General features: G+C 39.7%; 1 protein-coding gene across 1 annotated transcript in view; it reads right to left on the bottom strand.

Moving 5' to 3' along the window:
* Positions 1–16,060: 16,060 nt before the first annotated feature.
* KCNJ3 (potassium inwardly rectifying channel subfamily J member 3) overlaps positions 16,061–25,168 on the bottom strand; it is a 174,655-nt gene continuing 165,547 nt past the window's right edge. The window contains exon 3 of the mRNA XM_005296939.4: positions 16,061–23,427. Coding sequence (XP_005296996.1) covers positions 22,841–23,427 — 587 coding nt within the window. The 3' untranslated portion in view covers positions 16,061–22,840. The remainder of the gene's footprint in view (positions 23,428–25,168) is intronic.

The raw sequence follows: 25,168 nt of genomic DNA, 5'->3' as shown, positions 1-25,168 counted from the left end.
CTATAACTAGTCTTTCTATACATAAAAATGTTCCAAGGCTAGTGGTCAGTAATCGGTCCCATAAGAAAGAGGGGAATCTGCCATTTCCTGTAGCATATGTAGCGCTCATTTGTAGCCTGCAGGGTCATGAACAATTGGACGATAAAGCAATGACGGTTGCAAAGGAAGCTCCTGTTGGGCCAGGACCGACAGTTGCCCAACTTGTGTATTCATCAGGGGTAATTTGGAGGTGAGGAAAGAACATGTGTTGTGGTCATCATCATCCTGTTCCTATTATGCCTCTGGCGTTTAGGGCAGCGATGAAGCTCCCCCACTCCTGTCTGTTTCTGGCAAGTTGTTCAATGGTTCCCCAGCTGTGCCCCAGGTTTTTCAGCTCGGCTTCCACAGCTCTTCACCATGTTGTTTTTGGGCGGCCTCGTTTTCACTAGCCTTCAGGTGTCCATCTTATTGCTACTCTGCTGAAGGAATCAGTTTCCATCTGAAGCACGTGGCCAATTCAACTCCAACGCCTCCTGAAAATGATGGTGCTCAGATCCTCTTGTCTGCACTGTGTCAATAAATCTTGGATTGAGATTGTTCTGGGCCAAAAGATACAGAGGATTTTTCTGAGGCAGTTTGGACATGTCATACTTTCTCATTCCCCATCACTCTGCATTATAAAGTAGTGTTGAAAGTACACAGCTCTGATAAATCTTGAGTGGTTTTGTTGTTGTATTTTGATGATTTCCAGACTGTATTTAAGCTCCTGCAGGTGTTCCTGGCTTTATTGATTTTGTTCTGGATGTCCTGGCTTGTTCCACCATCCTGGCTGCTGGTGCTGCCCAAATATGTGAATGTTTCTACATTGGTGAGAACACAATCCTCTATCCGTACCGGTGATGGTGAGGCAATATTAAAGGTCGTGATATCTGTCTTACTGCGATTGATTTTCAGTTCAATTTGCTGGCTGAATGAAAAGTTATTACAATCACTGAGAGTTCCTTTCTTTGGTATCTTCACTATAACCCTATCTGGCACTTTTTCCCTTTCCCAGACTGATGTAAGTAGAAGGGCCAGGATAGATACTGCTAATTTAGGATTTACATTGAACAATTCTGCATTCAAGTTATCCTTGCCAGGAGCTTTCCCATTTTTAAGGATTTGATGGTGTGAATGATCTCTTCCTTAGTTGGGGTGTCTGTGTTGATATCAAGATCTTCTGCTGCTGCCTGGACGTTTGCTTCCTCTTTAGGTGGCTCCCTGTTCAGCAATTCTTTGTTCTTTTTCGGTTGTTATATTGTTTGTTCCTGATGAGAGTGTTTGTTGGTGTCTGCCATTTACCGCTGATAAGCTGCGTCATTTTGTAGACGGTTCCTTGTTCACCGCGAGCAGCTGCATCCTCTGGTTGTGTTGCCACATTATCAATATAATGCTATTTGTCGCCCTCAGAAGGCGTTTGACCTCCCGGTGTGCCTTGCTATACTGCTCATGGTATTTGTCCATTAGCTTCTGGGATTTTGTGTCTAAAACTTTTTTCTTCAGGGCTCGTCTGGTTTCTATGGCATTCCATGTGCTGGGTGGAATCCACTCCTTCCTTCTCGTCTGCCTGTAGACTAGACAGGCTTCACTGCTCTGTTCATAAATTGCTGTTACTTTGTCCCACTTCTTGTTGATCTCATCTGCATTCCCCTGCTCTTCATCAAGGTCTGCAAGTGCCTGAAACCTGTTCTTTAACTGCAGAATGAAGGCTTTCTGTATTTCAAGGGACTTTAGCTTGTCAATGTCATAACGTCTATGTCCCTTGTTTGGTGGACCCACACTTCTCAGTTTTAGCTTGATGGAGGCTGTCACAAGGTGGTGGTCACTGCCAACTTCTGCACCCCTTCTCACTTTCACATGTTTGGTGGTAGGAGGAGGAAATGTTTTCCTAGCAGGTTGGTTTATTTTAAATGGCTTTTTTTTTTAAATGCTAGTAGTGGTTTGGGAACGTTAGACTATGTCTTTCAGAGATTAATGGACAATTGAGTTGCCTTTATTTATCATATGTGCCTGTGCAATTTATCACAGCATATCATCTGTATAACATGTGTATGGTTTATATACATATGCACAGAACAGTATCCCTTGGCTTCATTGTTGGGTCAGATTCCAGGGAAGGTTTCAATCACCTGAACAATAAATACTACTCCCTACAACCTGATGGGATGTATATGGAAGTCTCTTACCCACTTACTAATGAGGCCTGGCTGCATAGCAAGATCACAGACCCTTTGCCTCAATCCTGCAAAGGGTGTCACACAGACATAAGGGTCTGCCCAAGCCAATCTCTTTGCACAATTGAAGACTAAAGTGTCCTGGCTGCAGACCACAATAAGTCACTCAAGGCTCATAAACTTGGTAAACTTAGAACATTTATCTTCAATGTGAGCTTTGTTCAGCGAGCAGATTTCCCCAAGCTTACATCACAGCTAATCCTAGATACATTAGATGTAACTTTCCACATATGTTTTCAACTCTCTGAGAATACTGTCACTTTTTAGTTCTGCAGGTACAATAGCTTGTAAATTGTTTAGCTGTAGCATACAACATTAAGATCATGATGTGGCCTTTAGCTTGCGTGCAAACTCTGAAAATCTGCTGCTAATTTTTTGACATTTGCTAGAAAAAAAATGACTTTTTTTTTTAAAATTGTAAGTTTCAATAAGATAGCATGATAGCAGCAGGACAAGACAGCAACTAGTTGTTTCTGGTTAATTCCTAGAAAAATTAAACATACAAATTCTCCTCTACCCTGCACCACTTGTAGTCAGTTACAAAATGAATCTTAAATGCTACCAAATTAGAATTTTCCACTCATTTACACCAGTTTTAGAACTCTTTGCCCAGGTGCAAATGAATTCAGAAGATGAACAGCAATGGAGAATCAGGCTTGGTGCTTTTTTGGAGGTGTGTTTATATCTTAGAAATTTATTCCAGATCTCTTACTGTTGAGATTAAGATTCGTGAGGGGGGCAGAAGTCTTCTATTTTTAGAAATTGTGTTTTCTGAAACAGATCCTTGTTCTTCTTTTCACATATGTACTTACAGGCTTTTGTCTTATGTAGCATTGCTTTACTTTTTACTCCCAAATATGTCTGCAAGTGGCATGAGCACCATATTTAAATATCCTCAGGCTGGTGCAGTTCAGTCAGAGACTCCTGCCAGGAGTTCAGAAGATTGCTACATCTGTCTTAGGCTTGGTCTACACTAAACCCCCAAATCGAACTAAGGTACGCAACTTCAGCTACGTGAATAACGTAGCTGAAGTCGATGTACCTTAGTTCGAACTTACCGCGGTCCAGACCCGGCAGGCAGGCTCCCCCGTCGACTCCGCGTACTCCTCGCGGCGAGCAGGATTACCGGAGTCGACGGGGAGCACTTCTGAGTTCGATTTATCGCGTCCAGACAAGACGCGATAAATCGAACCCAGAAGTTCGATTGCCTGCCGCCGAACCAGCGCGTAAGTATAGACAAGCCCTTACAATTCAGGCAACAAAACACTGAACTTTTATAAAGTGCTGTTCATCCAAGATAGCTCACCTGTTCTGACAATGAAATTAAACTGTAATGACAGTTGTTAATTTGAGTATTTTTTTTTCTATCCTAGCACTCCACATTTAGTCCCAACCAACATGCCTCAATTTACAAGTCCTAGGCATTTTTCTTATCACCAGTACTGAACCGAGAGAGGAAACAGAGGTTAATTGCATACCTTCTTCTCCCACTCAGGGGTTTAGAGCGGAGAGGAGAATTTGCCTCAAATAATTTATTAGATTAATTTATCTCTTTGTTGAAAAAATGTTGAAGCATTTGCCCACTTCATAGGAGATTGAAACACTATCACTGTACAATTTGAAAAGCAGAAAATGCTTATTTTACTAGCTAAATATAATGCCTCTCTTTTTACATGTTAATTTACATTACAATGAAGTTAGCTTTTAAATACAAGTGGATTTTTTGTATATTGTACAAGTTGATTCAAAGTTTCTAGATGTGGCTCCTTCCCTGAGTGGGATAGGAAGGCATGCTAATTGACAGGTGACGTTCATCTTGAGGATCAGAGATGACAACTGCAGGTTCCAGTTGCTCGGGTTTAATGCTGGGCTTTTAGTTTTAGAGCCTTTAGGGAGAACTTGGGTGAGGTTTTCAAATTCTTCTCTGCAACCACAAAGGAGGCTAGAAACTTTTGTTTTAAATATGAAAGTTTGGAGTCTCACACAATCATGTCTCTCTGAGCTAGTGCTTTAAGTAAAACACTGAATATCATGAGACATGATAAAATCGCAAGAGTTGGCAACATTGCTCTCTGTCTGCACCACTCTGTTGTGATGGGGCGCTTGCCCCACATTGGGCTTTAAGGGGTTAATAGAGCCCTAAGAAGGCTGCACAGGAGGTAGCCAGTCAGAGAAGGGCTGAAGGGAGCAGCCAATCAAGGCCAAGCAGGCCCATATAAAAAGGGAGTTGCAGGGCAGAGGAGGGGAGTTCTCTGTTGGGAGCCCAGGGAGGAAGGCTTGTGTCTCCGGAGGACTGAGAACTGCCAGCACCCTGGACAGAGCAGTGCTGTTAGCAGGGAGTGGGAGAGCGAGATACAGCTGGCTGGCTGCTGGGGTTTGCAGGCTGAGGCCCTGTGGTGAGGGCAAAGAAGATGCTGGGGCCACGAGGAAGTGGCCAGAAAACTTGCTGCAGTAGCCACTAAGGGAAGTGGCTGAACAGTGGACTTCAAGTCCTCTGGAAGGCAGGAGCACAGTGTGTGGTACGGCCGGAGGGCTGTGTCGCTGAAGAGGATGCTGCGGTCCTTGGAGAGACGCGAGTCCTGGAGCAAGAATTATGGTGGCAAGGCACCACCTGAAGAGGGTGCACTAAAACGCAGAGCTAATTCCCAGGACAGCCAGCAGGAGGTGTTGCAGTGGTGAGTCACACCCTGTTACATCGGTTTATGCTTTGATTATGTCTCACCTTGACTACTGCAGCCTCCTCCTTTTCTTGTCTCAGACTAGAGAGTGGAGATGTGGGAAACTAACCAAAATGCTGAAGCTTCTCTAGTCTATTCAAAATGCAGCTGCTTCATATATATGCGCCTCTCCTCCAACACTCTGACCCTCCTCAACTTCCTTTACTAGTGTTCACCTCTAGCAACAGATGACATTTAACCAGACACATGGTCCTCAACCTTATCTCCAAGGCTCTATTGATCTCCACTCCCATCTACATCTTCCCCCAAACCTTCAATGGCTTTTCTGTTGGCCCATGTCCATTGCTTAATGCTCCTTTTGCCTCCTCCAAGTCATGTGCCCCTTTTGTTCTACATAGTACACCTGGAAAATCCTCTTACTTCCTATGCATTAATCAATGTAATTCACTCTCCTCATCCAAACTCACTTCTTTTGTTCATGTAGGGCAGAGGGGGGCAAACTACGGCCGCGGGCCACATGCGGGCCACAGGACCGTCCTGCCTGGCACTTGAGCTCCCGGCTGGAGAGGCTAGCCCCTGGGCCCCTCCCCTGCTGCCCCCCTGCCCCACAGCCACACATGGGGAGCAGGGGGTGGTTGGATGGGGTGGAGGTTCGGGGGGACGGACAGGGGAGTTGGATAAGCGTGGGAGTCCCGGAGGGCCTTTCAGGGGGTGGGGATACTGATAGGAGTGGGGCAGTCTGGACAGGGAGCAGTGGGGGTTGGATAGGGGGCGGGGTCCCAGGGAGCAGTTAGGGGACAAGGAGGAGGGGGGGTTGAATGGGTCGGCGGTTCTGAGGGGGGCAGTCAGGGGGTGGGATGTCGGATGGGGGGGGAGGCACAGCCTTCCCTACCCGGCCCTCCATAGTTTTGCAACCCCAATGTGGCCCTCGGGCCAAAAGGTTTGCCCACCCCTGATTTAGGGACATTGTCATAATCTTGTATGTGTGTAAAGTGCTATACACACTGATAGCACAGTATAAATAATTCAATAACAGGTTGAAATGTGTAATTATTCTATGCTGGTAAAGCACAGCATATATTTATAGTACTTTATAAATGATTTAACAACAATGTTCAATAGTACTTCAGGAGCATTCCAGAGGTTCAAGCTTATATATTTGTGTCTATATTCCTCAACAAGTTGATACTGAAACATCATATCAGATTGAATCCAGTCCTCTTGAGTCTGGTCATGAAAATAAGTTTGAAAATCCAGACAATGAGTTTGAGACTCTGCCCGAGAATGTTGCTAATTGCATGGGTTCAGGATCTTGTCTAGAAGCACAGACAGTTGGTTTATTCTCCCCCACAGAAATTTAACAGAGCAAAAAGAACATGTTGCAGAAATGCCGTTGTGGTTTCAAATGAAATATTCTAGATATCACAATAATGGACAAAAGATCCCCTCCACTGCAGTTCCACGGCATGGCAAGAGGCCTTCCTATTGCCACACTCTGGTGTAAACAAAGCAGCAAACTGAGTTTGGGATTATTTATCATTTCACTGCCAAGGTGACCTCTCTCCCCCACTAAGTACAAACTTGAAAAACTGGTTTGCCCTGAGCAGCAGTTGCCATCTCTTTGAGGACTGACTATCCAAATGACAAAGTTTCACAGTCTATTGTTAGCCCTGTGCTAGCACCTCTCTGGAATTCTAATTCAAGATGGAGGTCAACAGACAGTAGGAAAGTAAAAATCAGCCTTCCAATCAAAATGGAGTTTTCAGTCTGAAACAGATGCATACACAGGATTCATAATCAAATGTAATAAAAATAATGGAATAATTTCAATACAGAAAATTCTAGAGGTGATTGTTTTAGAAAACAATAGATTCATCCCAAGATGAGGTCTCAAGACCCCATTAGTTGAGATTTTACTTTCCCTGTCCTATTGCACCTTGGGTTTAAACAATTGTGGGGCACGCAGATCTGTTCTAGGGATAAATGAAGCAGATGAGAGGTAAGTGATTGATAACTGATCAGTAAAACAAATTAAATAAAACAGAGGGAGAAACAAGTACCTGTAAATAACTAGGTCCAGAGTAAAATTCTTATGAGTTGGTTTCAGAAATAACCATATAGAAATGTATGGATACTAGACTATAAATCCAAAAAGGATCAAGTACTGATGAATACTGAAATTGGCCAGTCCAGAGCGGATATTAAACACAGGGCACATTTATTAAGCACTATACAGCTTTAAAATGCTATATATCTAACATATAATAATAAAAGTTGAGGAAAAATTTCCTTTGTAAAAGGAATGTGTGTAATTCAGGATGATCAATATTATCTAGGGCAAATTAAAAGACTATATAGCCCACATGGTATGAATTTATACATAATTTAAGTACAAAATTTATTTTCCAGTAGAATACAATGAAATCTGTTAAACAGATGACTCCACATTTTTATGCCATTGTAATAACTTAATACACTATAACAAGAGACCATCCAGAAAACTTTCACTTTTGCATGCTACAAGTTTTACAATGCTCTTTCACATAGGCAGAAATTAAAATATTCTTAACTAGAATTCTTCACATTTAAAAAAACATCCCTTCCAACTTTCCTACCCGGTTGCTTGCAGTGCACTTTACACAGCTGATCAGGTCTGTGTGTAGCTGGAAAAAAAAGTTAGGCTATTTCTGTCTAAATGTGAGTTAAAATGAAGATGATGAAGCTCTTAGGAACAGAGATATTGTCAAGCCATTAGCACAGATGAGTGTTGGGAGCAGGCAGCCATGAGTATAGGTTTCTTTCACTGGAGACAGTCAGATATAAAATACAGTTTTTATAAGTCTTAAATTTTGCTCAAATAAAACATACAGAAATTCGTTAGCTTTGTTCTTTTATTAGCATATTTCTGTGATATTTAAAAAATATCAAGTGATAAAACAGGTTACCTGAAGTATGATATTAAGAAAAGGTCATTCTGCTTATATGAAGGGAACAATGACACATTGTTTGCTACAAATGGCTATGACTGGTGAGGGTCAAAGGATGCCTGGCACCAAAAGTTTTAACTCACCTCTAGCAATCAATGATATTTAAGCAGGAACATTTATAAAATCAAGACCAGGACTCCTGTAAAACACAACAAGCCTGATTCAGAAAAACAGCATGCAGGAAGGTGTAAATTACAGAGTTCCTGGTTCCCTGCACAAAGCCCATGTGAATGGGCAGAAAGTTCATAGAGAAGAAACAGGTGTTGGGAATAGTTTGGATGTTAGGGGAGGGGTAAAAACGTGACACCAAAATTGAAAGTTTGAGTGTTTGGAAAGTTAATGGAATTAACAATTGTGACAGGGAAAGTTGGGTGATCTGACAGGGCATTGGGCTTTAGGGTGCCTGCATGCATCCCACTCTGCCTATTACTGATCTGAGGCCATTTCAGACTGGGAGCTATAGTTGCAGGTCATTTGCTTGCTCCTAGTCATGTGCCCTACAAGAAATTGCATATAGGCCTTCCTGCATCTTAGGATGGGGAACCGAGAAGGCTCTCTACACCAGTCATGTGGAAAACCTTGAGGAAAACACCTCCAGGAGAACAGCTGGGGGAAGCGTCAGCCCTGGAAGAAGGGCTGTAAGGATGGTCAAGCCCTGGAAACACATGCTAAGAGCTGAGGGGCAGTGATACTGTTCTGTATTGTGATGTTCTGAAAATTTTCAGTACAGCATGCCCAGGGAAGAGAACTGAAGCTGTGCCATTGTTTGGAGTGTGATTTCGCCTTCCCCAGCTGGTGAAAGGAAGAGGAAAGTGGTTTGAGTATTGACTTCTGTGGGCTTTGGGTCAACCCCCTGCCCCTCCCTGAGCATCTAATACAATAATGTATAAAACATGTTTACAATGGGGAAGCTTACAGCCTTAAGGAATATATAAAAATAGTTATCTTGCATCCTGGTTTTATGGTTCCAGAGCTAGGTGTACCTTTGACTTCCCTCCCGGCATCCTTTCCAAGTGCCAGGCCTTCATCTGCACTTCTCTTACAGTGGAATCCTGAGGTTCACCCCACTTTTAGAATGAATCCCCAGGCTTCAATCCCTTGCTTACCAATTGTATCACCTCAGTATTTCCAACTGCCTTTGGACCCAGCCATATTCTTCACTCCAGGAGCTATGACCAGATTGAAAATGCAGTGACAGGGAACGGTTTGCTCAAAACAAAATATTATTTATCAATAGGAACTTAAACAGAGAGAAAAGGCTTAAAACAAGACCACAATATTAATAATATGTATTTAAGGATTATCTAAGCTTAAATTTACCTAATGCAGTTAGATAGCTTTGGTGCCCCCCACTCTGTTCTCCTTGCTATTGAGCTGCAAACCTTGTCTTCTCATAAGATCTGCTTTTTAACTGCTTTCAAACTCCACGCACCTTGATTGGACCAACCATGGGCTGATTTCACATCAGCGGAGATAAACCTCAAAGGAATTATAACATCCACGTTTGAGTACTAGCCATTAGGACTGTCTACGGCCATTGATATTTGGTTCCTGCAAACTTAACTAAGCCTGATTTAATTCTCATTTATTCTTTTGCCAGAAATATAACCACCAGCAAGCCGACAGAGATAATTTTATGAATGTTATAAATCTAAGACAGATAGCTCCCATGTTCATCAGAGCTGGGCACAATTGATTATCTTGCTAAGTCTAATATATATGCCTCAGTCTATTGCTCTATGATCTCTATGAAGAATTTATGGTGTTTAGATACATCTTTTGTTTTGTCTGCATGTGACTAATTATTGTACACATTTTCTTTGTATTTCAGGTGTTTTTTTTTTAAATGTAACTTCTGATTTACTGCTGCATGATTATGGAGTTTAATACTTGTGTATATATATTATTTGTAGGTGATAGGAAAAGAGTCATTTAACAGAAAAATGTCTGAATATAAACCTTTGATTAAAAAAATTACTTTCATTAGAAGCACAACTTAAAAGTTAACTGCTCACTCCATCATCGGAATCCCAGGAAAGCCTTCTTGTTAATAAAATTAAAGAGCATTAGAGTTATTTATATGGAGTCATCCTGCTGGTTATAAAGCCATACCATAATAGAGTAGGCTGGGCCTTTTCACCTCTTGATAGGAGATGCTGCACAGATGTTTATCTTTGGAATAATAATTCAAGTTCATTTTCATAGCAATCATAGAGTACTTGGAAGTATTGTAAACTGATTAACAAAACCAGTATTGCACTTGTGTTAAATAGTACTTATAATCATACAAAAATTAGGCTGTCATAAAAGGATCAGTTTTCTCTTTCTTTTCTCTTCTTGAAGTGGAAATGTGAAATGCATAAACATAAGTTACCTTGAATCTATGAAAATGGTAATTTTGTTTATCATAAATAAATAGTGAATGTTTTTAAAGCATGAGACTCTACCCGTCTTTCCCTGAATAATTGGTCTATGAACACAGGCAGTGCTTGGGGAAAAATCGGTATTATCAATGTAGCATTGACATGCTACTGGCCTCATTTGAAGCTCAATAGTGTCCCAGAAAGCTAAATCACCCCTTCACAGCCTAGAGGCAATCCTAATGCACCTCCCTGTTCCCCTAGACAGAATCAAACTCAGCCCTTATTTAAAAGTTGTTGGATTCTTTTCTACTCTACTCCCTGCATCATTCCATCCTCATACCAAATATGAGTGATTGTACACATTTATGTAAAAAAAGATTTGGATCTTAGAAATATTTTAAATATATTTTAACATCCGCATCCATAAGATGATCTCTTATTCAGAGTGCTCATTGAAACAAATATTAGATCTAAGGTCAAACATCTTTTCTAGGATAATTAAACAATTTTGAAAATTAGGGGCCCAGTTCTGTTCCAACTGAAGCTAATGGAGCAGGATTGGGCCTATTACCTATGTTTTGGCTTACTATTTTACCAGGTTTTGTGGTTCACCTTCACTCCAATTTCCTTCACATTCACCTCCCAGGCTGTATTCTTCTGAAATAAATATTTTTAATCCTTCAGCATTTTCCAGTTTTTTTAAAAATCTGAATAAATGTCGCCAATTCACTTGGTAATGTATATGGCTGAGGAAATAGATTCCAACATGTCTTATGTTTTATGACACAAAATGACTGATACCATTCTGTAGCATCATGATATCTTTTTGTCAGACATCTGCCCATTTCAACAACGGATTTTGCTAAACAAATAATCTTGATAGGATCATGCAATGTGTTTTTTCACTTCATTCATAATGTTACTTCAAAGACTGTTTTCCAGTTCCACATATGTTTGCATTAGAAGCCTCAGCTCTAACATTTTTTCCTGAGGTATAGCTGGGCAGATACCTATGAGACGTTACAAAGAAGCTCCACGACACACTGATCATCAGATCTTATCATGGTGATACAAATGAACTTTAATTGATTTTGTACTGGGAAATAACACCAGTAAATAAAATAATGAAATGGGTACATTCCATTCTTGGTATGCCCTGCTTTATACAGTTGATCTACCTCAGGAAGGCATAGATCGTAGTATACATGTTGTTCACATCGGCCAAGATTTCATCCTAAAATAATGTAAATTTTGACATTAGCTGCAACAGGGCCATGATTTCACCCATAGTAACTAAAAATTGGGATTCTTAAATTTGTTGTACCCATCATTAGTGCACTGTTATGGCTCAATGATTGCCTAGGAATTGACAAAATGGGAACTTTGAGTTTCTTATCCTTTAAAAAAAAAAAAAAAAAAAAAAGCAGACTCCAATGCATGCGTTGTGCACATACCTCATCTATGTAACTACATCTGCTTACCTCTGTTACCATGATGTTTGTAAATCATGTTTGTCACACCATCTTCTTGTCTCTTGTTCTATGGTGAGATCTTCAGGACTAGAACTGTTTCTTCCAACATGTTGGTAAAGAGTCCAGCACACTAGAACCCAAATCCTGATTGGTGCAGATGGACTCTAAATTAACACAAATAATAAGAAACTGAATCTAGGAGGACAATTCTTCAGTTAAATCAGAAGGGCAAAAAATAACAAAGAAAATGTTTTCCCATTGAAACCTGGCATATCATCACTAAGTTGGACATGTCTTCATGAACCCAATCATTTACATTGTGAATCAAGCAAATCCTTCAGATCAGCTTCCCAACATACACTTCTTGCTATCCAATTCCCATTTTATATAGATGGTTAAATATTTATAAAGAGGTTTGAATGAAAGCTTTACTAATGACAATAATTTAATTGACCAGTGACTCGGAGCAGGGCTTCATCTTCATTTATAAAGCACTATTTGTGTCCATGGCAATTCACCCGCTGGATCTATTCCTGCTCCTACTAAACCCACTCAACATTTTGTCACTTACTTCTGTGGGAGCAGATTGTAGTCACTGAAGCTACAGCAGAGATGTCTAGGGCCTGGTTTTCAAAAACGGGCAAGTGCAATTGCCACTTTCAGGGGCTTGTGTGTGCAACTATGTATCTAACTGACTAAATGAACAATTTTGTTTATATCCACAAATTATGAACATGTTCTCTATTTTGTTCAGGTTCCTATGCTGTATCTATCACCACAATATTTGTTTATTTTTGACGATCAGGCGGGCCTCAAATATTTGCAATTGCCCAATAGTGTTGGCTGTCTTAGAACGTAGTAGGGACAAATTCTACTTTCAGTACACCAGTGTGAATCCACAGGAACTCTACTGAATCTAGCTCAACTATTATTCTAGGGCAAGACGTGTCTTTTTATTTGTTCTGTAGTGCACAGTGCATGTTTCCATTATTATGTAATTACTAATCAGTAAGTCATAACAGGAGTAGAAATAGCAATTTAAAGAAAAATATTTCAAGATGAAATTTAAATGTAAGAATCTCTAAAATAGCACAGTGTGTGAAAACATGGGTTTCTCCTGGAGTCAGTTCAATCTCAGAACACCACATGCACACTGGCAGCACATCAGATTCAGCTGTAAGAGATGGTTGAGGAAGTAAGTATTGCTGGTATGCTAAAAGAAGCTATGGATTATAGGATTCCATTTTCAGTTCAAAATGGACTGACAATGGGGAAAAATAATGTAAAGCAAGATTGTATATAAAATCAGTTTTATATACATAGCACTATGTATAAAAATCAAAGTATTAATACTATACTATATTTATAAATGGAGAAAGGAATTTAATCTTTCATTTATAGATATCTTCAGATACCTGGATTTCTCAGGTCATTGAGCACTTGGCCCTTAATGAAGTGTTATGGATTGCATTCAAAGTGTGAAGGTAAATCATGACAGTCAATCGATTTACACCAGGTGATTAATAAGGGGATGTCTGTAATAACACCAAACTGCTATATATTCTCAATTTCCCTTACAGTGAAACTTTTCACTTGCATCTTGCAGAACAAAAAAGATCCGGATTTTTGAGCTCCAAACTTGCCTGTTATATTTTGCTGTTAGGATTTTATCTTTAATTAAAAGATGTAAACAGAACGTAAATGTTAAGACAAAATTTCTATCTAAAGTATTTATTGCAAGTGTAATTTGAATCAGGGTAACATTTACAAAAAGCTCCTAACTGGCTTAGGAGTCTAGGTTCCACTTTCAAAAAGTGACTATGGGCCAGTTTTTTAAAGATATTAAGGCACCGAATGACACAAGTGCTTGCAGTGGGATTTTCACTTTCCAGTTGCAAAACTCCCATTGACTGCAATGAAATTGGAATGTTACCTCCAGATTATACACTCAGACAGAAGTTCAGTTTCCTTCCAAAGAGTTCATGTTCATGGACATCCAGTGAAAAATTACCATTCCCTTCATGGTGTACGTAAATGTGTCATGCAAAATTTCTCACCCACTCTCTCTTTCGGTTTGCCCATAATTTCCACGCCCTACCCTCCAGACAAGGTTATACAAACATTACCTTTACTCTAGGACAAAGCCTCATTCAGACCCAAGGCATTTTCTAGCATCAAGGGGATGAAAACACAAATGAAGTTTAACATCAATGTTTGTTTTTTCCAAAGCATTGTGACTATAAATCATTGATGCAAATTGGGTTTTTCCCATAATAATGTGAAGATGAAACAGCCTCTGCCTTAAATACAGAAGTTTAAGTCTTCCCACAATGTACCTCAGTACAATTGTCCTTATATATCCATGGCCCACAAATATTGCCCTCACCTGTAAAGGGAGAAAATTCACAGAGAAATTCTTCACAAAATATCCAGGCAGCCAAGATCTGACATGGAAAAAGTGGATAGGGCTAGAGGAGGCAGGGGAACTGCAAAAAGTGGCATGTTTTCCCCCAAAACTGTGACCACAGGAAAACTTGGAGTTAATCCCACCTGATTCCATTTATTTGCATGTGCCAATGGCTGTAGTGCTGGAAGACCCCACAACTTCCTCAGTGAGGCAAGAAAGTGTTATTAGTCCCATTGTACTATTGGGGAACTCAGGCTCCGAATGCTTACATTTTCAAAAAGTGGCCACTGATTTTTGGAGGCATCTTGTGCCTGATTTTTCAGGGTTAGGGGAGTAGGCCACAGAAGCAGAACTCCCCACTTCTTTGTGCAGATGGGATGATAGTTAATCTAAAGAAATATAGGACCTAACAATGATACCTTCCCACATGGTATGAAATGTATTATCATTTATAGCAGCGTGAAGCTTAAAGTCTTAAAATTAAGAGACTGGTAGGTATTGCTGGTAGGTATTTTGGACAGCTCCATTTTGTCTCAATGTTCTATGATGGATCATCCACATTATCAAGTCCACTAAACTTTTATTTTATTAGGTTCCTGCTCTCATCCCTGCAAAAAGAGAGTTTGTGCACCACCAGGTTAAAACATCTGGGAATGATATCAGCAGGATTTTTCTGAACATTAGGGTATGCTCACTCAGAATAACTGAACTGTTATAACTGAAAAATTCTATTTATTAAGGCCCTCCACACTGATGCAATGGCTGGTAAATCATCTGCAGGTAAATAACATCTGAGGCTGCATTAGGAAGATATTTTTGGCTTGGGTAGCATGGCAAGCGAACAGCTTGGTAGGTTTTGTGACAGTGCAACTAAAGTCGGATTCACAGATCCCTTCATATCAAAACTAATTCTCTTTCCTGAACCAGCAAATTTAGATGACTTGGAAAAAAACCACTACGATATTATATAGTAATTTTTTTTTTAAAAATTACAATAGTGGTAAGAGGTGTTTTGGTTCATTAGTGTCGAATATTTTTATTAAAATGAAACGAATTCTAGAAACTAGTAGGTATATAAATCCATCTCAGAAGAGAAAATGAACTATGGAAATGTCTGACATTCAAAGACTTTGTTTAAAATGGACCTGTATTAATCAACAATATCTAAGTTAACTGAAACCACATCCTGTATCTTCCTAAGTAAACAGCTTTATGAAGACGGGCTGCATATTAAAGAAAAGTCAATACGAATATATATCAGGAGTCCACTTTCAAAACTTCCAAAGAGTATTTGGCTATTACTAACACAGGCTTGGGGAAAGAGTTTTCCTCCCAGAAAAACCTTAAAAATTACATAACATGTGGGGGACAGGAAGTAGCTTTTAATAATGCTCTTAAAGAGACATGATACACCTATCTGTGCCAGAGACAAGAAAAAGCAAGGTGACAGCCTGTAGCTGGTTATGTTTAGAACTTAATTTTGATCTTGACTCGTATGAGGTGCCATAGAGGGACGCATGTGGGTACAGAAGGTCAGATTACCTGGAGGCAATATCATACAATTTACGAGTAATAACTACTACTGAGCATAGTGTTTCCTTAGAACTTATGACTGCCTGGAATTAATACTGTTATGGGCCATCAGTTCTTTGCAGCTGGTTAACATGATCATGATCCAATATCCACTGAAGTTAGTTGAAGTCTTTCCACTAACTTCAATAGGAGATGGATCAGGCCCAAAGCCCCCCAGAAATGTCCTTTGCTGTGATCACTATTGCTTAAAAACTGAATCACTTGAAATCCCGTTCTTGTTTCCTGATTTGAAGTGGACCTGCCATTTTCGTACAGTATATGCCAAAACATAAGGCTACCACCTCATCATTTAAATAATTGTACAAAAATCAAAACCCTGAATATTTATTCATTTGTTAAAAAATATACGTAGGGTACATTTGATAAATGACAAGTACACTATGACGTTTAAACCCAACAATTTTTGAAAGTTTAATATAGCTTTAGATAAAACTGAGCTTGCAGTATTAACGAATACAAGAGTTTGTAATTTTGTATAATCCAAATAAACTTGTACATTTATACAATTATAGATTGCATGCCAGAAAATGCAATTAGTTGATTCTAATTTGAATATATACAATTTACAATATAATTCAAGCATAAATTCAGCAGTAGAGAACACAGACCTGCTGTGCAGTCAGAAAGAAATACTTTTTTAGCTTAAGCACTAGGGCTGGGCAAAAACAAAACTGATGAAATGAGAGAAGTGGCTATGCTAACAGAAATTAAATATTAACCCAGAATAACTTCAATTTCTTAAAAAACAATTACAAACTAATTTATTATTCATGTTTGTTTGCACTTATCAATATTTTAGTCTTAACATACATTATATTCCAGTACATGCCACAGGACTCAGCAGCCTTATTCGCAGCAGGGAAGGGTGAATGTTTTATATAAAAAATTCGGTATTTTGAATTAATCATAACTGAATATTTATCAAAATATTTTGCAGCATCAAACATAACATAATAAGGACAGTACTTTCCAATTTCAAAGCATGATTTCTTCAGATTACTAAGGCCTGGTCTACACTACAAAGTTAGGTCAACTTAAGTCCACTTGTGATGACCCTAGTTGTGCACGTGTCTAAACCAAAGCCTATCTCCTACCAACATAAGTGCCCATCAGACAGTACTACCTCCCTGAGTGTCAGAGAGCCACGGTTGGCCTACTTAGGTTGATGCAGTGCAAGTGTAAATACTGAATTACCTCTATTGATCCTAGCAGTCCTCCAGCAACTGTCTCACAATATGCATATCTCCGTAACAATTTTAAACTCCACTGCCAACGGTCAGAGAGACTGGAATCCCTTAACCATCCCACCTCCGCATCAGCACCTCTCATGTGATTCTGAAATGACTCTTCCTGATTGCCTACCTTGGCAAGCACACCTACCAGCTCACCTTTGTTGTGTGCATCTGGCCATGCTGGCTCTGCACACAGATGCTACTAGACATGCTCCTACCTGGAGTAAACAAGTAGTCTTGGATCTCCTTGGCCTGTGGAGAGAAGAGACTGTAAAAGCTATGGAAATATAGACATCTATGTGCAAATTCCACTGGCGATACTGAAACTGCAGCACAACAGAGATGACCAGCAGTGCTGTGTGAAAATGAAGTAACTTTGCCAGGGATACCAGAAGGGGAGCGAGGCAACAAGAAATCTGATGCTGCCTTGTAGACCTGCCATTTTTAGAATGACCTGCAGGTCATACTTGGCAGTGACCCTGCCAGCACCCTCATTCTGTTTTGCAGGAGCCTGAATTGCAGACCTGTTGTAAGGAGAAGGGGAAAAACCATGCCACAAGCCAGAAGCAGTTTGAATTTCCACCAGACTCAAACCAGTCCCACCATGTGAACGCATATGAGCTGACTGATGGGAAGGGAGTGTGGGTAAGTGTGTACAGGCATTATTCTTTATAATCACTTCCCCCTTTTCATTGTCAGTAATCTCATCTCCCTCCCATCTAGCTCTTCTTCCCCATTTAAAAAAGGGTGCCCATCTCATCAGCAACTGTAGAGAACAAAAACTGGTATAATGTTAGAAAAAAACGATAGAGAATAAATTCAGAAAGAGTATTATGGCAGTCTGATTACACAATTCACATCAGATTATTGCCCTGTGCTCAGGCAGAGGTAGAACAAACAGAGGTAGAATCGGCATCCGCTTTTTTTATTCTTTGGTTTGTCGGGCTGGGCAGGGGGTCATGCAGAGAACTTTGTTAATCTGAACAGGGATGTCCATGGAGAAACTCTGCGATCCTCTCCCAAACCTTTCTAGGGATGACAGCCTTTTTTCTTCACCCCCGATATGAGATTTTACCATGACACTCTGTGTTGCATTTGGCTGGCACCATTGCAATAAATAAGCTATCTGCGCAACATACGGGCCCAGGCAGTTTTGGGATGCCATTTGCAGTAGGGTTGTCTGTGCTGAGATATCAGCCAAAGTTATCACTGCCGGTGAAAAAACTGCCAATATTCACTGCACTTTGCCTATACCCACACCCAGGGGCACCTAGCATTTAAACCTTCCATGCAAAAGAATAACCCCACACCCCTACTCACCATGGCTTGAGCTGCAGAGCGGTGCTGTAGCGAGACGCTCCAAAACTTAAGTGACAACTAGCATTTCTTATTACAGAGAATAACATATGAGAGATTTTAGACTTATCATTCCCTTTCCATTGTGGTTATAAATCTAATGCAATATCGGTCTGTTTTAATCAGCAACCTCTGACCTGGTAGTCTCGAGAGGTGCCCCCCTCCAGATCTGCTGAATATTTGATCCTGATCAGGAGGAGAAAGTAGTGGACTAGGGAGAATATGTTCTGCGAGATCTTCCAATCCTCTACAAACTCAGACTGAAAACACAGGGCTTGGAGAAGCCATATGACCGTGACAATGGAGAAAGACCAAGAATGGAGAAAGCAGTTGCTGCAGGAGAAGAAAAAGGACCAAAAGGCATACTGGGAAATGCATCAGGACATGATGGGTTTGCTCTGACAACAAACTTAGATGTTACAGAGCATTACTGACCTATATGCCCAGAGACCTCAGACTCAGTAGCTTTTCCAGTCCTTGGAAAACACCATGGTCTGATACCCACCCGCCCCCACATAACAAGTGGCAATATGGTATACATCTTTACTGCTGCTACTCCACACTGGAGGAAAACCAGGAGAACCATAGCTACACATACACTGACCAGTGAAACCCACAGGATCAGCCACACTTAAAAGTATACCTTTCTGTTGATGTATTCACTGGCAAGATATACTGTCCGTCACCCCACCACTGTTTGGAAACCCAATTGCTGAAAGTCCAGCCACTATTTCCTGCACATTGCCAAGTACCGGTCCTGTGCAGCAGGACACACTTAATGGCCTTACACATTTGGATGACCGTGGCTCCCCCTGTGGATTTTCCAACTGCAACATGATTGCCAATGATTGATAGCACTCTGGTATTGCAAGTTTCCAGAATGCAATTGCCACTTGCTTCTCCACTGTCAATTCAGCTCTTATTTTGGTGTGTCTGCACTGGAGGGCTGGAGTGAGCTTGCCACAAAGATCCAGGAACATGGCCTTTTGCATCCAAAAGTTCCGCAGCCACTGCTCGTCATCCTAAACCTGCATTACGATGCAATCTCACCAATCAGTGCTAGTTTCTCAGGCCCAGACACAGAGATTCACCATGAGGAGTTGCTCTGGATCTCCCTCCCGCCCCCAGCTATGTCTATCTGTATCCAGTTATTGTGCTTCAACATCTCTGCATCTTCCTCACTACATGACCAATTGTAGTACTCATTCAAGTTCTGCAAATACTGGAGAATCGTTCGTCTTGTATTAGCAAAGCTCATGAGAATTGTGCTGAGCTGTGCAGGGTCCAGGCTTTTGCCAGAGATGGCAGAGACGGGAAAGCAGTTTGCAGGACTGTGGAAATTTTTAAAAATGGTGCAAAAATTATGGGATTGGGGCAAGCACTACAGGACGAAGACAGTGGCATGGTGGAAAATTGACCCCTAGTTCCCAGAAATACCTGGTATTTCACAAAGCCCAGTAAAAATATCCCACAAGGCATTGCACCAGATGGTGCCATGGGGCATACTGGGATACCTACCTCTGGTGCACCCCATTTTATACTTGGGTGCTTGTGTTGGCACTGTGCATACTCACCACAAGTGTGTGTGTGCCCAAGTGTATTCGAAAGTCTGCAGCTGCACGCCAATCAAACTCTCATGTAGACACGACCTAAGTAATTTGTGGTTCACTTGCACTTTATCAATAATTCTAATTCTCATACCATTTGTATTCAGGTTCCACTAGCATAATTTATTTACTTTTTAAAAATATACTTGATATTCTGGCACAAACTTTCTCTCACGTTTCCCAAAAGCAAATGCTAAAGTTAATATCTTAAGGGTAAGATTTTTTTTTTAAAAAGCCCAACTTCCACACTGCAGAAACTTACACAATGGAATAAGAGGTGCCAAAAATTGCTTTGACAGGACATTTTCAGACTTTTATGGCACAGATGTCAAATGTATTTTGTAAGAAAGCCTGTCGTAAAGTATCAACAACAAGGGGACAACTAAGCTGTCAGAATTAATCTTTTAACACATCACAATTTTGCTCACCAGGCATTTACAGCATGGTACTACTACATACCCCAAATAATGTGCAAAGGGCTGACAGTTTAGCCAAAGGTCTAACAAGCATGCAATGTAGATCACAGATCATTATAAACTCTGAAAAACTCGGTAAGTAAATGTGAAATCCATAAGTACACAATTGGCAGATGGTGAACAGTGCTGAGTACCTAGCAGTGTAGGTTCCCTATTTTTCATTCCTTGCAACCAATTACAAAATAAAATAAAAAAATATTTTTTCCAGATATTGGTAGATCTACTATTATTATTACTTCTTTATACAGTCCTACAAATGTGCACTCTCTCACTTAAGATGGTCCAAAGCCCTTTGAGTCAGAACTGCCAATACATGATTGAAATCAGTTAACACCACACAGTTAACACCATAACAGTGTATGTTCTAAAAGTAAAAAGATTCTTGTTCACTGCGGTCCCAAACTACCGTACTTTTGGATAATTACATAAAAATTACATCCCAAACTTTGAGATCAGGATTAGTAGTAATTATTACTACACCTCTACCCCAATATAACGTGACCCGCTATAACACGAATTCGGATATAACGCGGTAAAGCAGTGCTCCGGCGGGGCAGGGCTTCACACTCCGGTGGATCAAAGCCAGTTCAATATAACGCGGTTTCACCTATAACGCGGTAAGATTTTTTTGGTTCCCGAGGACAGCATTATATTGGGGTAGAGGTGTATTATTTTTGCTGTTGTCTTATTTAATTACCCTGTTTCCAAAAGTGTACCAGCTACACATTTATGGTCAAATTAATCACACTGACCCTTTTATGAACAGAATAGAGATGAGCCAAGATAGAAATACTCGCTGCCTGAAGATACCCAGAAAGCCAGATCTATTCCTGAAACTCCAAACCAGATGCAGGAACTGTGCCAAAGCACCACTTCTAGTAATGATATAGCATCAACGAATGAGTGTTTTCAGATGCTGTGATGTACACTATATAGAAGTTCAACTTTTAGTGGAAGAACTGGGACAACTCCAAGTAGAGGATAGGTACCAAAATGCTACCTACCCATGGTTGGCTGGAGGTACCTATACTATGCCTACCAGGCTGGCTCATCTCTGCCAAGAGAATTTAGAACAAAGTGAAATGAAAAATAAAACAAGTTCAAAAATACATTTATGAAGAATTGACCTTTTGCACTTCAAAACACATCTAAATGTATTTTTATCACTTTAAAATATTATCACCATATAGAACGCAAGAGGGAAAAATTCCCCTAAAAGAGAGGGAAAAGTTGCCTAGATGGACTTAGTGGACAATAAGAGAGCATTAACATTTTTTGGTGTTTCAGTAAAGGATTTAGCAATTTTTGAAAATTCAGAAAAATAATTCTGATTGTGAGATTCCAATTTGGTTGGAAAACTAAAGCAAAAGATCCTGCAGACTCTTACTCAAGTGAGTAGTCCCTAATCAGACAAGTAGTCCCATTGATGCACAAGTAACAGTTTGCATGACTGGGTCCTAAATGTAGAGGGTGAAAACCCAGCCCCATTGAAGCTAATCAGTATTTCGCCTTTGATGTAATTGGGACAAAATTTCACCCAGAAAGTCTAAGTAGTTGATTTTACATTTTCCTATCAGATTGATACTACTTACATTAGAAAATCAAGCAAATGTGCCCATTTTGAATGTTTTGTTACACTAATATTATTAGTCATGAAACAAAATGATCTCATGATTTTATTTAAAATTTTGTACTTAAAACGCAAACTCTGTTTGAGATATTTTGCCCAGCCCTAAATAGTACAATTTTTTGCTAACACCTCTTGTGAAGTACACTTTAAATTCTCCCAGCATTGTAATGGCAGGAAAAAAAAACAAAGAAATTATTAAAGCAAATTATAAAATGGCAAATAATTTAAGGCTAAGAAATTTGGTGTTTGGAATTGACTAATGCTTATAGCCTTGTTTTAAGAAAGAAAACATGCACCATAACTACTTTGTTTGAACAAAACATCACAATCTACATCAGAAAAAATAAATACACTTTAAATTAAATTATAACTTGCCCTGAAAGTTTCCTACGCATGTTTTACCTACTACTTACCCTTAAGAAATATAGGAGAGAATAACACCCCCCTTTACATATTTTCAGAATATACAATATAAATATAGTAAGAATCATGCCAGAAAACTATATGCAAAAATTGCACACTATTATTGCATGCTTGTTGTGATATTACATGCCAATTAATATTTGCTCTCCTATGACCTCAGTCAGGACTTCAGGTCTTTTAATCAGAACATTATACTTACAGTACATCATTATCTGGGAAGAACACTGCTGTCCCAGTTTGCATGTAGTGCTTAGGAAACTTTCACCTTTTAGCTACTATACTCTTTTCAGAGAGTTTACTTTCCTGCCCAAATTGGATTGACTAATAATTCAAACTTTAAATAATATCTAAATGTCTATTCTTGTTATGTGAAGCGATCAGAATTCATTTTCCTCAATTTGGGTGGAAGTTTTCCCTCCATTCTAGCTCCTCCTCCTGACAATTTTTGAAGCTTTGGTGGCAAATCAGCCACAGACTGACTCATAGGATCTGACATCATCTTTGTAGTTTTAGATACCAGTTTCTCTTCTGAGTTGCCAGGAACTGAGCTTATTCGTTGAAGTTTCATAGGTAAATCCCCAATGCTGTAGGCCTTTTCAGAGGTTGTAGAACTCATCCTTAGTAGTTTTTTGGGAAAGTCTTCCCTTCCAGTCATTTTCTGCAGTTTTGAGGGTATCTTTGTACTAATGTCATCTAGACCATCTAGACATTCTACAGAATTATTCCTTTCTTTACTGTTACTTACAGCTGGTCCTATTAAAGGGGAAGATATAAGAAGCATTTCTTCCTGTTCTTTCACACTGTAGGGCGTAGTAGGGACTTCAAATGTTGCATGGAACTGGGAATAGTCTACTTTAAAAAATCCTTCCTCTAAGGAAATCACAGGGAAAAAGCGGTGACCCCAGAGAACTTCATCTTCGGTATACGAAGTTCGGGCTTGACATGTCATCCCTGCAACAAAAAAGGAAACAAAAGCCTTGATAAATTATTAAGAAATAAAATTACATAAATCAAATCTAACCTGATTTTGATTGTATAGAATCTTGATTTGTAATATGTCATATAAACATATGTTATACTTTTTTCATGCATTTAACACACCAGTGCTAATTAAACTCTGAAATCATTGACTAGCTATTTTGGAGATATGTTCCTGTATCAGAAAGATTGCTACATAGGCCTTTTTTGACACTTACCTGCACATTTTGCATATCCCCAATCAAATAATTCTCTTGAATCAAAATTACGGTCGTTGCCAATATAGAGCTGGTCAGAAAATGGGCGGGGGGGGGGGGAGGGTGTCACAAAATATCGGAACAACCTCAGTTCTGTTTTTCATTAAATTTTTACTTCTGTCATTTAATAAATTTAAATCTATAGCTCATCAGTGAACAGAAAACAAATTTCACAAGCATTTTTGAATAAAAACAATCAATCAAATTTTGTAGCCTGCTCTTCTCCAATGGGAGTCATGTGCAAACAAGATTGCAGATCAGAACCTAACTTGGTACCAGCATATAGATTTACCACTGTGACAGGTACACCAAAATGACAGATAGATTAGGCAGAGCTCAAACCTAGAAATTGATTTCTGAGAGCTCAGAGAATAAGTAGTTATTTTTCTCCATATTAACGTGATACTTTTTTTTAATTTTTGATTGCATGCTTCTTATACAGACTCCTTTCCCTTGAAATGGTGTTGGCAGGGCAGCCCAGCACAGTGAGCTCTGGAATTAACATCCCATTGAGATGCCAGTTCATACCGGTCAGAGCTATTGTTTCTGGCTGTCTACAGATTCTTGGTTCACATTTTAAAAGTTTTCTTTGCAACCATGAGGGCTATCAAAGATTAAACCATAAATTCTGATATTATCACATGACTCCTCAATGTTGGGCCCTAAGCCTATAGTGCCTAATCCATAACCCAGCCCTGTATAGACCCCAAATATCTGGGCTTTATATCAGTAAAGTAAATGTGGTCGTTCATCAGGAGTTAAGTACAGCTGTAATAGGGCTACACATACACAGGCATGCAGCTCCTTTGGGAATGGGGATAGCAGTGTGGAATAAGCAGATAGCTCCTTCTCTCTCTTCCAATTACGTTATGTATTTAAATTTGGCAACCGATCTAGCAGGCAATTTAGGCACAATACAAGACCCATTTATTTTGTTTAGCACTTGACTGAGTTTTGTTCTTAGTTGTTTTTGCTCATTTCTGTTTTGATCTCTGTAACTGAAGTATGTAGCTGCCGGAGAAGTGGACACTAAACAAAAGAACAAACTGCACTAAACATTGTCGTTGTCCCAAAAATATTAGCAACCAGAGGGGCAGATAGCACTCGGAGTTTGGGTCATGACTGTTAATGTATACATGGGTTTTAAAGGTCCAGAAAAATACTGTGAGGGAAAAAAAAATCTCTCATGCTGCCAATCATTCTTATATTATTGCTTTATATTGACCTCAAAGGAGTGCACTTCAGTTACAATGATTGTTTATGTGGTGACTGTTGTTTCCAAATTTGTAGATAAAATAGTAATGTGGTTTAATGACCAATTATTTAGATTCGAAATTAGAAAGTGACAAACATTAATGTAACAATATTAAGCTGCCTCTTCAGGGTTGAAATGAATAGTACCAAATCTTGAGGGTTTAAAAGTTCTTGTTTACTCCCATCTCAGCATAAAAGAGACT

Source organism: Chrysemys picta, chromosome 11 (genome assembly GCF_011386835.1).
Source record: "Chrysemys picta bellii isolate R12L10 chromosome 11, ASM1138683v2, whole genome shotgun sequence".
NCBI lineage: Eukaryota > Metazoa > Chordata > Testudines > Emydidae > Chrysemys > Chrysemys picta.
The sequence above is the reverse complement of the archived record's forward strand: the minus strand, read 5'-3'. Positions and strand labels throughout refer to the sequence as shown.